Consider the following 12988-nt stretch of genomic DNA (forward strand, 5'->3'; position numbering starts at 1 on the left):
TTAGTAGTTTAAATGCTATGCTATTTCACATGATCATGTTTAGTTCCATTTTAATGTTAATTATGTTCTGAGTTCACTGCTGAGGCTCAGATGAAGCTTTAGTGCACTGTCTGATAGTGGAATGCTAGGTTAGAGCCTTAGTGCAGTGTTTTGATTGAGCAATGGGAAGAGATTGATGCTCATAGTTCCTGTGATTGATTGTTCTGTCAAAAGACAGTCAATGCTAGGGGCAAACTAGTGAGCAAATTAGTTTTCCTCCCATTCTAGATGTATGCATAGGATCTTCAACTCAACCTAGGATCACATTGTTTGGCTAGGACACAAGGGTGGATTCAAAGCCTTAGCTTAACCCACATTTTTTTTTCACAGTCACTTGCAACTTAACTGTTTTGTTACTTCCTCTCCTCCCTGCCCTTGGCTAACAGCCTTGGTTTATTTGGTTTTGTTTCCTGTTTTGTCACTGTTTTGAATCTCTTGTTTTGTCAACTGTTAGCTTCTCAAATGTTAGGGTTAGTTTACTGTTGTGTGTCAATGCTAGGTTAGAGCCTTAGAGCATTGAGTTGATTGAGCAGTGGGGAGAAACTAGTGCTCACTAGTGACTGTGAGCAAGCTGGTTCTCTTCCCACTCTAGATGAATGCCTAAAGCCATTGCCTTGGCTTTGCTTTTTTTTTTTTCCTTTTTTTTACTTCATTGTCAGCTAATCTCCACACTCCTGCCCTTGTCTTGTAGCCTTGGTTTGCAACTATCTCTGTTTTGTTATTACTTGGCTTGCACTGTCACCATTGCTGCTTTCTCTCCCTTTCCCTGCTGAGCACCTGCCCTTTGCACTGCTGCTGCTACTACTTGCTGTTGCTGCTGCTGTGCACTGCTTCTGCTGCTGTGCACTGGTTCTGCTACTGCTCAAGCCCAGATCCTCATACAAGCCAACTGAGCACAAAGCTCACTTCAACACTGAGCCCAAGTTCAGTTCATTGAAACCAAAGGCTAAAAGCCCAGGTTCATAGCTAAAAATCCTAGCTCCAATAAGGCCCAAATCATACTAAAAGCCCAGGTTCAAAGTTCAGGTTAAGGCCTAAGGCCCAGTTCACTGTTACCAAGCCCAGTTCACATCAAAAGACCAAAAGCCCATAAGTTCACAGTCAATCCAAAAGCCCACTGAGCCCAAAACCATTTCATTGTTACAAAAAAAAAACCACTAAGCCCAAAGCACAATTAGAAGCCTAATAGCAATTTAGAGCCCAAATAGCTAGAAACTCCAAACACACCCAGTCTCTGTGGATCGACCCGTACTTGCACGAGCTACAACTGACGACCGTGCACTTGCGGTATTACTGTACGCCCGCGTTTTCATTTCGCTTAATTTTCACACATTTCCGAGCCCACCAGTCCCGAGGTAAGGAATAACCAGTTACACCAAAAGATGTGGTCAATATACTCAGAACCACACACGTAACCCAAGTCAATTCGCGGGGTTTTTTAAATCCACCGGTGAGATACACACGAAATACATGCAGTATCATCATTAAGACCATCATACTTGCTGACCATTGATGAACTGATAAGATTAACCAACCAAAGTTAGCTTCAGTCATTATGTATTGAACCAAGGCAAAAGCCTCTGTAACGGTCGGACGATAGTAAAAAGTCATAGCAAACCCCGTCGCTACTTGTACTAAAAAACAAGTAAGCGTAATCCCCCTAGACAATAAAATATGTTAACATGAGGGGAAACATATTTACTAGTTATATCATCTACAATCGCTTGAAATCTTGAGACGCTCTTCGAACCAATCATATACTTTATTGAGATAGGTAAACCAAGGGACCCCCCCCCCATAGAACCGTATATGAGAATTTCATCTCGTACAGCTCAAGCCCAAACACACAAATACTAGCTGCACGAAAAAGGGATATTGTATTATAACAGAAATTTGTAAAACTCCTCTTTATCCCGGATTCCATCGTCTCTTTGAAGATACGAAGGACCAAAAAGCCCGAAGCTCTTCTTTGTGATGATAATGCCAAAAAATCAAGTTGGCTCATTGGTATTTATGTTGATCGTTGTAGGCCTCTTGAATCTTCTCTTTCCCTACTTTTTTTTTAAAAATTTTTTTTTCTGTGTGTGATATAGATTTTTTTGTTGATAGAAATTATCTTGTTGAGACCCTATGGATTTATTGAAACCTCAGATTCATACTAGAACCACAATGATTCAATAAAGCTCCCAAGCTAAGTCCAAAGATTCTCTGAGTAAGAACCTGTGGATCATCACTTATTCAATGAATAAATGTAATGACTAAAAATCCTTTGGTTGATAATTATGCCTCTTAAAAAAATTGAATCCAGTCGCGAGGTCTAAAATAGTAGGTATGAATCATTGTTCAAATTTTTCTTGATCTATGGATTCCGTGCTCCGGATATTAGAACAAATATTCGATGGGGTAGAACCATCTCTGTCGAGATGACAGAACTACTCGTTATTTCAACTACATCAAATGATCTTTCAAATTGGTCAAGACTCTCAAGTTTATGACCGCTTCTGTATGGTACCGGTTGTTGCTTTATTGAATTTGCTTAATTAATAGGCTTGCGCTTGGACTTTGATCGTTATGGATTGGTACCAAGATCGAGTCCTAGGAAAGCGGACTTAATTTTAACAGCCGGCACAATAACAATGTAAATGGCTCCATCTTTAGTAAGATTATATGAGAAAATCCCTGAACCAAAATATGCCATTGCTATGGGATCCTGCACTATTACATGAGGGATGTTCAATACTGATTCTTATAGTACTGTTCGAGGAGTTGATAAGCTAATTCCTGCGGATGTTTATTTGCCGAGTTGCTCTCCTAAACTGGAAGCAGTTATCGATGCTATAACAAAACTTCGTAAGAAGGTATCTCGAGAAATCTACGAAGATATATTTGGATCACAACAGGATAATCGATGTTTTTACTATCGCTCACAAGTTTTATGTTGGACGCAACACGCATACTGGAAATTATAATCAAGGATTACTCTGTCAATCGCGATCTACTTCAGAGATACCTTATGAAACATTTTTCAAATACCAAATTTCAGTATCTTCCCATGAATTAGTGAATTAGGGAGGCTTCTTTTCTTTTGTGAAGAAGAATAGAAAATGCCCTTCACTTCAATTTTCAAAAATTTCGTCGTAAACGTGAACTACTTATACAAATGAAAATCCGGGAGAGATTAAAAAATGTAGGGTCGTTTGTCTGCTTGGATAGTCAAGCATGGGTTAGTTCAGAGATCTTTAGGCTTCGATTACCAAGGAGTCGAAACTTTACAAATAAATCCCGAGGATTGGCATTCCATTGCTGTCATTTCATATGTATATAGTTACAATTATCTACGCTCTCAGTGTGCCTATGATGTAGCACCAGGCAGACTCTTAGCTAGTGTGTATCATTTTACGAGAATAAAGTATGGTGTGGATCATTCAGAGGAGGTATGCATAAAAGTGTTTCCCCAAGGATAAATCCCAGAATTCCGTCTGTTTTTTGAATTTGGAAAAGTGCGAATTTCCAAGAACGAGAATCTTATGATATTTTTGGAATATCTTATGATAATCATCCACGCCTGAAACGTATTTTGATGCCTGAAAGTGGATAGGATGGCCCTTACGTAAGGATTATATTGTTCCAAAATTCTATGAAATACAAGATGCTCATTGTATGGTAAGAACCTTTTTTTTATGCCGCGAGATATTTAAGGAATTTTTGTACAGTCTCTTCTAGAGTAATCAAACTCTTTTTCCTATATATGGATATGGATGCGCAGAAAAATTGGTCCTCATTGAAATTCCCAATTTTGGAAGAAATTCTATTTATTTCGGGCGAGACGGGCTAGTAAGATGAATAATATGAGTTATGTACCATAAACTTTGTATCGCGCACATTACTTAGATAAGCTCCCTAAAGTCACGTAGGGGGATAACAAAATGGAATATGAAGAAAAAAACGAAGAAATAAAAGAGGATTGGATTCCACTTGTTCTGGATCTTAATTTCACATTGTCTAGTCGGATCATTCCACACCCCTCGAGACTATATATAGTCTTGGGTTTTTAGAAGCAACTAAATTCATATTGTAATTCTTTTTTTCGCTATTAATATTTAGAATGTTAGGAGGAACCCGCCATGCCATATAATAAAAAAAGAACCATGAGATCCATATGATAAAGACCCGCTTCTTATCTTTAGCCTAATTTCTTACTCAACCTGTATTTTTTCTTTTCCCTTATTTTTTTTCCTTTTTTTATAAGACTTTAAGAAAAAGGGTAGGATTTTCCCTCTCTATGCATTCGGACGATAACATGTATTATGCTGATTCATATCGAATTTGTATGAGTATCCATTATTAACCACAGGTTAATAATAGATATTCAATGTCAGGAACCAAATTTGAACTGGTGACACGAGGATTTTCAGTCCTCTGCTCTACCAACTGAGCTACCCCAACCCTTCTTGAGGCACCATCCCCGTCCTACTAGAGGGATTGGGTATATGTCAATTCAAGAGAGTAAAAAAGCATTACAAAATCTTACCCAGGCCCTGGAATTTCAGTAAACTTCAAAAAAGAAAACTTTTAAAGTTGAAAATAATGATGTGAATTGTGAATGATTCAAACAGTGATTCCTTGATCATAGAGTTTCCTTTGTACATATATACCACAAGACTTGTGATACGAGTGCGGCTTTTCTGCTCCGATCCTTTTGTGAAATAATATAGTGAATGATAAATATAGCTAATTTTCGGGCGATGCCGAAAAGAAAAAAGACTAGAATTATAAGTAAACACTTGGGGAGTAAACCAAGCCTTTTTGTGGGGATAGAGGGACTTGAACCCTCACTATTTATAAAGTCGACGGATTTTCCTCTTACTATGAATTTCATTGTTGTCTGTGTTGATATTGACATGTAGAACAAGACTCTATCTTTATTCTCGTCCGATTAATCAGTTCGTCAAAAGATATATCAGACTATGGAGTGAATGGTTTGATTACTGATTATTCCATTCTTCCTTCAACCTGGAATAGATTCACAAAAATTATTCTTTTTTTATGTAATTTTTTTTAGGGCGACATTAATAGAATCTTTGATATTTCAGTACGTATACGTACATAACATATGTTTATCCTTCATTCTTTAAGGAGTTTAAATTCAAATCGAATATAAGGAGTCCTCTACCAACGTAGTCAACTCCATTCAATAGAATAACTTCCATTGAGTCTCTGCACTTATCCTTTTTTTATTTTCGTTTCAGAATCCCTTAATTTTTTTTCTTCTGAAAACATGATTTGGTTCAGGATTGCCCTTTTTTAGTTCCAGGATTTTTCTGAATTTGAAAGTTATCACTTAGTAGGTTTCCATACCAAAACTCAATTCAATAAAATCCTTAGTGTCTCGATTAGATAGCCTTATAACTATCTTGGAACTGCTTTAGATTTCTTACCGTGCAAATATTTAATATATATTTATCTGGAAAAACATAAAATATGTGTGTCAAACATGACACAACAAGGTTTTTTATGTGTTGTGCCGTATGCCATCCGGTGCTTTATTTTTTTTACTAAATTCCTAAGATAACACAACACGCTGCACATACATTAGACATGTTTTTATTCGTGTGTGTGCCAGCACAGCAAGGTGCATTTTACACCTCTAACCAGCACCCCTCACAATTAATAGCTTACTAAATTATGGACCTCGGATGTCAAAAAATGCTACTAAGTAACTTCTGGCCCAAAAGTTAGTCACTTTTGAGCAACACCCAAAACATCTTTACTTCGCGTGGAAGTTCGGATTCCCTGAAAGAGATGCAAGTAACTTCATCATCATTAGAGGGAAAGGAAGGCACTTGCGCGTGGTAGAGTAGTAGTTACTAGTGCTTTCAAAAGTGGATGTCTTGATTAGTTGATTATATCGAGAAAAACATCGTTTATGACATGTAGTAGTTAGATGCTAGTAGCCCAGTACCTGTAATGGTAATTGGTAACACTATATAATGACTAGAATTAAGGGCAGATTATGAGAAGTAGATGCGAGCATTGATATTGTTTCTTGTATAGTTATTTTTAAAGATAACATGTTGGTTCCCTGGCATGGGGATGTAAGGTTGAACCTGCGGATTCCGACAACACTTCAAAAGTTACTTTTTTATTTTTGAAAGTAAAAGAATATAAAAGTCCAATCTAGAATGACTTGTAAAAGTAAATTTATAAAACAAATTATTGTTGCTTCTAATTTTTGAGATTGATTTCTATTCATGATATCCAAATATGCTAATCGGAGGAAAAATATTTTTAGTTACGGTCTTTTGTTTTTTTGCTCAAACCTTACTATTTTTGGTGCAGGATCAGTCTATGAAGCTTTTATCCACTAAAAGTTTTACCACATCACTGTTTAATGTACGTAGATGCTAAATTTTGGAAAATGATATATTGACCGATACTTGCTCCCGAATTTTAATCCCGCGAGTCATACAATGTTGGGACCCACGTTAAACTTTCCTTATCCCAATGTTGAGAGCCTTGTTTTTCTCCGTCGGATCCCCTCTCGGGATGATTATCGAGATAAAATGTCGGTCAGTGTGTCATCACTCCTGAATTTTATGCCACGTCAGTTGTAAAATTCAGGTTAATAACTTGATATTTTGATGTAAAATCTTGGGTTTCGACTTTCGGTCAAATTGTAACAAAGAAAGAGAAAAAGGCAAATAAGGAAAGACTAGTTTGCTAATTAATCATTGATATAGCTAGACTATAGTAGGTACATCTCATAACACAATTTTAACAAATACCATCAGAATGAAACGGAAAAGTGAAATGCTACTATTAAACAAGCAATTTAAGTATTTTACTATTTTAGCAAAGCCCTTAACAAGCAGAATCAGGCTGCACAGAATTTGAACGATTAATGTTAGTTCGTCGAGTAACTATTATGTAATAAACACCTATTCCTGACAGGACTGCGAAAACAAAAGCAAAAACAATTCCAGAAATGCCTCCAGCTCCTAATACTAGTCTCTTACTATTACCACTACCACTACTACCCTGTACTGCTGTTGATTCCTTGCTTTCATGTGCTGGTGTTGCTCTTACTACAGCCGACGAAGTAGAAAATGCTGATGATCCTGACACTGGTGCGCAATTAAATTCATCACAAGGTTTAACGGCTTTCGGTGTATGTGTATTTGGATGGAAAAAGTCGTAAGCAGATGGAGAAAACGCCACTGGGTTCTCGAAAATAAGTCCATGGGGAGCTCTAGCTTGAGCTTGCGCTTGAGTTATGTATAAAGAAGATAGAGAACAGAGGAAACAGAGTAAAAATGTCCCCATTAATTAAATTGTAAACTGAATTGTGATATTGTTTCCGTGAACGGGAATTTAAGTAGTAGTGAGATTTTAAAAGAGTGGGTGTGATGGAGTAGGAAAATTTGGATGAGCATTATTTATAAGGGATTTGTTGGAATTTTAGGAGTGGGTGTGGGTTTTTGGTTGCTTAATCTTAAAAATTACTACTAAAGAATATGAGGGGAACAAAATTATGCCTACTTGTTAGTAAACTCATGGGGAATGCAGTGGCTCTGGCAGATAACGATCATGGATATTGCATGAGATGTCAGGGTTAGGGTGGTGTTGTGTGGGGAAGATGATTGATGAGGTCCATGAGGAGAACGGCGTGGGGTCTTGCTTAGTTAGGCAGCAACATATACTGTTCCCAAAGTCATGAGTGGAGTAATCTAGTTTAGGGAATTGATGTAATGAATTACGTGTACCTCCAATAACAAAACCATTTGAGCCAAGTTTTGTGGCCATAGGCATTATTAAAGAAGTTGTAATTAACTTGCGCATGCTGTGATGAAATCGATGAGTTTCTGATCGATGTTTTCTTGATGTTTTGCAGCCATATGCATTATTAACGCTAGTGTGGATACATATGCCATACACATGTTTGAATTTGACTCATTTAACAATCATAATAAGTTCTAAGAGCAACTGCAGTGGTACGATCAAAACCAGAAATCAAAGACCAAAAAAAGATCAAATTTTAGATTTAGTGCGTGGTGTCACGCTACGGTACTGGAATATATTTAATCGAGCGGAAATATAGCCTTCGTTTGGGAACGAAGTTATAAAGTTCGTCCCAAAGAGACGTACATATACATTAGCTTGTTGTGGGGCGTTTGAAGAAATGTACGCCTGGTATGGGGCGTACATATAATCCACGCGGGTACAAGGGACGGAGATATTACGCCTCTTCCTCCTCCTTCATATCCACCACCAACAACAACACATCTGCTGCCACCAACCGGTTACGACGTTCAGATCTGACAGCAACACCATCTCCCCCATCACCTCCTCCTCCACCTTCACCACCAGCAACATCACCTTCTCGATTAATATGCTGACAAATCTCTTAAATTCAAGAGTAAGCCCTAATGATTCAAGTTATTACAATCTTAATTAACCAAATCCATTACATTTAAGTCATTGTTAAGTTTTATCAGAGATAGTTTTTGAAGACGAGTGATGAGTCATTTTCGTGGAAATAACTCGGATCTATAAAACCAAATGGGAAAGTTGCGGTGGATTATTAACAAGAGGCAATTGCGGTGGTCTGGTTTTTTCTAAAAAAAATTTTTTTGTGGTGGCGACGAAAAATTTAGCAGAAGATTTTCTAGGGTTTTTGATTGATTTTTGTTTAATCTCTTAAATCTGTATCTCAACTGAAAATCCGATGTTGTAATAGTCTTGATTTGCAGGTGCTGGTATTTTGTATTGGTATCTATGAATTTGGGAAATCTCAATTGAAAAAATTCTGGTAAGTAATGATTCTTTATCTTTGAATAATGTATGAAATTGTTGTTTTCAAGTTGGTTTGATTTGAAATTAGGGTTCTTATTCATGAAAATGAAAAGAAAATCCAGTGTTATAGAGTGACGACCCTTCTTTGTCATACTTCTACCATTGATTTGGTAACATATGTAAAATTGTGTTTCAATTGGTGAGGTAACTAATGTTTTGGTAGGTCCTTATAAAATTGATACATATTAGTGGTTCTTCTACTTTGGGTTATATCTGTGTATATTATTAATTCTGAATTTATAACCGAGGAAGCTGTATGATGTTGTTTGTAACTACTTGAAGCTAATGCATACTTTGTTAACTCGAAACATGTGGCATTACATTTGATGATCATGCGTAAAGAGTGTTTGCAAGGAAAATGGGAATCAATCTTGGTCTAGTTTTTTCTTTTTCATTTTTTTTCGGTAAAAGAAATTTGCTGGTTTGTGGTTCTATTGGTGGTAGTGCTAGTGCGGGTTTGGTGGCGGTAGTGGTGTTGCAATTTCTGTTCCTGTTTTACATAGACCAACATATGAATTGCTAACATGCATAGAGCGATGAGCGATGAAATTTACATTGTCATTTATGTTCCTGTTTAAGTTGGCGACTGGTGTTGTGATTCCATATTTATGTATTGAAACTACAAAACATCCTTAAGAGAGATAATGAGAGAGTTGTTAAAATGCCTTTCTTGCATTTTGCACATTCATTTTTGGTTGTACCTTTGCACAGTTCTTTGGTATTGTAATAGTATTGATTTGCAGGTGCTGGTATTTCTGTGCTAGGTTCTATGAATTTTGGAAATCTTTGGATTTCAGCATGGAAAAAATTCTTTCACCAGAAGCTAGTCGTCTGCAATCAGAATTTGCAAAAAGTGAGTTATTGACTTCTTCTTTTTCTGTTAAATAGGAGCGTGAGTTCTTATAGATAAATTATTACCATACAATATGTTTTGTAATCTCAATATATGAGTTCTTATAACAATCATACATTTGCCAAGTATTTCTTGTTACTTAGTGAATCATATCAGTTTTTTTTGGACAATTAAATTACTTTTAAGTAACATAAACTGCATTTGCTACACCAAGAAAGATTGTATTGACGAAACTAAATTTTGTTAGTAACATTTTTTTGTTGAAACCAATTTTGGTTTCATCTGATTTTTTTCATTTTCTATGAAATCAGTTTTGGTTTCATTTTATTTTGAAGTTTTTATCAACGAAACCCCTAGTAATATAGTTATTTTCTGTTTTGGTGGCGTCTGGTTGGTGTTTATGGAAGCGGTAACGGCGGTGGCGCAGTGGAGATGGTGGTGGCCGATAATGGCGGTGGCGAGGTAATGGTAGTGGTGGTTATGGTTCTAGTGGTTGTGGCGGCGATGGGGGTGGTGCATAAAGATAGTTGCAAGTATGCAAGATCTTCTAGGGATTGGAGAGTACAGCCCTAGTTCGACCAACTTTCATTGATTATAAAACACTCAAGAGTACATTTATGATGAAACCAATTTCGGTTTCATCTAAATTTGGTGAAACCGATTTTGGTTTCATCTAATCTTGCCTTATTTTTCTTTTGAAATTTTTCGGTGAAACCAACGTTGTTGGTGATAAATAATATTCTATTGAAACAAGTATTGATTTCATCTGCATTTGATCAATATTTTTTGAGTTTGTATTGACGAAACTAAACATAGATGAAACAAAAAATAGTTTTTTGATGAAACCAATTTTAGTTTCATCAATTATTATTTTTAGTAATATAGAGATGGATTGTTTTTGATGAAACCAGTTTTGGTTTCATCAAATTCTTTTAGTGATATAGAGATGGATTGTTTTTCTGATGAAACCAAACATTTTTTTTTTGATGAAACCAGTTTTAGTTTCATCAATTTTTAGTTACGAAGGTGATGGTATTGGTGGTTATGGTGCCACTAGGGTGGTAATGGCGGTGGTTGTTTTGTTGACATCGGTGTTGGTTGGCATTGTTGGCGGCTAGTGGTGGTTGGATTTGTTAGAGGCGGAGGTGGTGGTGGTTTTATGAATATTTGGTGGTGGTGGGTGGTGGCGTTGTTATGTGTGCTGTTTGGTGGTGGCGGTGGTGGCAACGGCAGTGGTAGCAGTGGTGGTCGGCGGTGGTGGTCAGTGGTGTTGGGTGCTGGTTGGTGGTGGTGGCGGTGGTTGCGACAACGGTGGTGGTGGCGGTGGTCGACTGTGGTGGTCGGTAACAGTGATGGCGACGACGGTGGTGGTCGGCGGCGGTGGTTGGCGGCGACGCGGTGGTGGTCGCGGCATGGTGGTCCGCCGACGGCGGATGGTGGTCGGTGGTGTTGCTAATTGATGGTGGTGGGTTGTTGTTGTTTTTGTTGATAATATAATAAAAATTAAAAGTGGGGATGATTTTTGTTTTGTTGGGATGATTTAAACTAGAAGGGTATTATAGACAGTTTATGTTAAATGGGGTTTTTGTGAACAATTTGTTTTGTTGGATTTTTTATGCATGGATAGTGACACCTTTGGTGTTGTAACTCACGGATTATTTAACAATATAAAATTTGAAAGCAATGGCATTTTTTGAGTAGAATTGTGAACACAAAAGTAACGATCATAGCTTCGTGTTCACGATCAATATTCGCAGTGATGGTTTGTGCGATACTTGAAATACATGAATAAACGCAGAATAAAATAACGGGGAGAACTCTAAGCATAAAAGCTCGTCATCGCTCTATTTATGCTTAGTTCGAATGCACGGTAACGATCATAAATAAACACGCAAGACAAGATAAATAATAAGTACAGAATATAAATGAGACAACGATTTACGTGGTTCGACACTAAGGCCTACATCCACGGGGTATTGAGATTTTCACTATGGATTGATCGGGATTACAAGGCTCAGTCAAATGACTCTGAGTTAATGGAACGAAGATAAAGTAAAAGGGGATTTCTCATACCTAATGTCTTACACTTTCTCTCTCTAATAATAATTCTCTCCTAAAATGGTCGACCCCTTCTTCTTTGGTCGAGCAAGGTATTTATAGACTCTTCATGTGGGCCTCTCTTACTGACATTGTTGTCACTTATCGTCTTGGTTAGTGTGCCGATCCCGAAGACTATTTTCGTGATGATCCGAAGCCTCCAACGGTAATATGTTGCAACGATGATCCACCTCCATTTCTTCCATATGAATTGCGACACGTATCCTATGTTCGTAGCATTTAATACGGGTGGTTGGGCAGTCCATACGCGTAAGAAAGTTGCTGCCGCAGCATTCACTTTCATGTCGGTGAATTTCATCTCCTCCGTCTATTTCGGATCTGCCTTGGGATGGAGTAAAGTAACTTTCCTGATCTCCTATTATGCTTCGCGGTAGTCATTACATCAGGTACTCCTTAACCTATTGATCGCTGGCTGGATCTATTTACTATGAATACATGGCAGTTGATGATTCATGTTTCTGAAGTGTTGTAACATGGCATCATAGTTTGATGCTACTTTGTTTTATGAAGTACACGTGTATTCTTCTTGACACGTGGTTGATTATGAATTATGTGTATACAATTTGCCCATTTTCTTCTAAGTTTGACGAGGGTCAAAGTTTGAAGAAAAACTCCTCGTTCTACACATTTCCCATTCCCTGTAATAACCTCCCCCCGATTTTTGTGGAGGTGTTTTTCTCCCTTTATTGCGGCTATAAATATGAGGGAAGGTCTGGGTATAATAAATTTTTATTGCCTTCTCATTCTTATTCTTTTTCTAGTTCTTCTTAGACTCTCTGAGAAGCATTAACTTATCTTCTTCATTCTTTTATTCTTTTTCTCTTAAGTTTTGCTGGATTTTATTCATTAGTACTGCACATAGTTTGTATTGACAGCGTTTTTCTCAGTAATATCCTCATAACTGGGAAGATTTGGTTGGTGATTCTTTACTGTCCCTTTCTTTCAACTCTTGATTCCGCTATTTTTACAGGTATGTTGATTTGTTACTGCTTTGATGGTTAGGTTTTCTTGCTTCTTCTCTGCTATTGTTGTTATTACTTCTAGGTTTCATGACGGAGAACATGATATACAAAAGTATATATACTTCCCTTGTGCTTACCATCACAAATGTGTAACCCTTTGTTG

At 37.3% G+C, this 12988-nt stretch overlaps 2 protein-coding genes and 1 non-coding gene across 8 annotated transcripts; 1 reads left to right on the forward strand and 2 right to left on the reverse strand.

The window, feature by feature from the left end:
- Positions 1 to 4412: 4412 nt before the first annotated feature.
- Positions 4413 to 4485, reverse strand: TRNAF-GAA. Its single transcript has one exon. It is a non-coding gene; the product is annotated as a tRNA-Phe (tRNA).
- Positions 4486 to 6900: 2415 nt separating this feature from the next.
- LOC113295312 lies at positions 6901 to 7362 on the reverse strand. Its single transcript, XM_026543660.1, has one exon. The coding sequence runs from the start codon at positions 7360 to 7362 to the stop codon at positions 6901 to 6903; it is 462 nt and encodes a 153-aa protein (XP_026399445.1).
- A 674-nt stretch (positions 7363 to 8036) lies between these two features.
- On the forward strand, positions 8037 to 10948 carry LOC113298586. Of its 6 annotated transcripts, none has more exons than XM_026547356.1 (4): positions 8040 to 8455; positions 8790 to 8848; positions 9636 to 9745; positions 10742 to 10948. In XM_026547356.1, the coding sequence occupies exons 1-4, from the start codon at positions 8429 to 8431 to the stop codon at positions 10861 to 10863; spliced, it is 318 nt and encodes a 105-aa protein (XP_026403141.1). In that variant the 5' UTR covers positions 8040 to 8428; the 3' UTR covers positions 10864 to 10948. The 6 variants fall into 6 exon arrangements, 4 of the variants coding, with proteins under 4 accessions (XP_026403141.1, XP_026403142.1, XP_026403143.1 ...); XM_026547357.1 differs by having other exon boundaries at positions 8046 to 8455; positions 9657 to 9745; XM_026547358.1 differs by lacking the exon at positions 10742 to 10948 and adding an exon at positions 10153 to 10516 and having other exon boundaries at positions 8052 to 8455.
- Positions 10949 to 12988: the final 2040 nt, after the last annotated feature.

Source organism: Papaver somniferum, chromosome 7, assembly GCF_003573695.1.
Source record: "Papaver somniferum cultivar HN1 chromosome 7, ASM357369v1, whole genome shotgun sequence".
Classification (NCBI taxonomy): Eukaryota; Viridiplantae; Streptophyta; class Magnoliopsida; order Ranunculales; family Papaveraceae; genus Papaver; species Papaver somniferum.

Excerpts from the sequence above, each read along its gene's own strand:
- LOC113295312 (XM_026543660.1), bottom strand. The coding sequence starts at position 7,362 with ATGGGGACATTTTTACTCTGTTTCCTCTGTTCTCTATCTTCTTTATAC.
- LOC113298586 (XM_026547356.1), top strand. The coding sequence starts at position 8,429 with ATGCTGACAAATCTCTTAAATTCAAGA. Across the intron at positions 8,456-8,789 it reads CAAATCTCTTAAATTCAAGA|GTGCTGGTATTTTGTATTGG; the intron begins GTAAGCCCTAAT and ends CTTGATTTGCAG. Across the intron at positions 8,849-9,635 it reads TCTCAATTGAAAAAATTCTG|GTGCTGGTATTTCTGTGCTA; the intron begins GTAAGTAATGAT and ends ATTGATTTGCAG.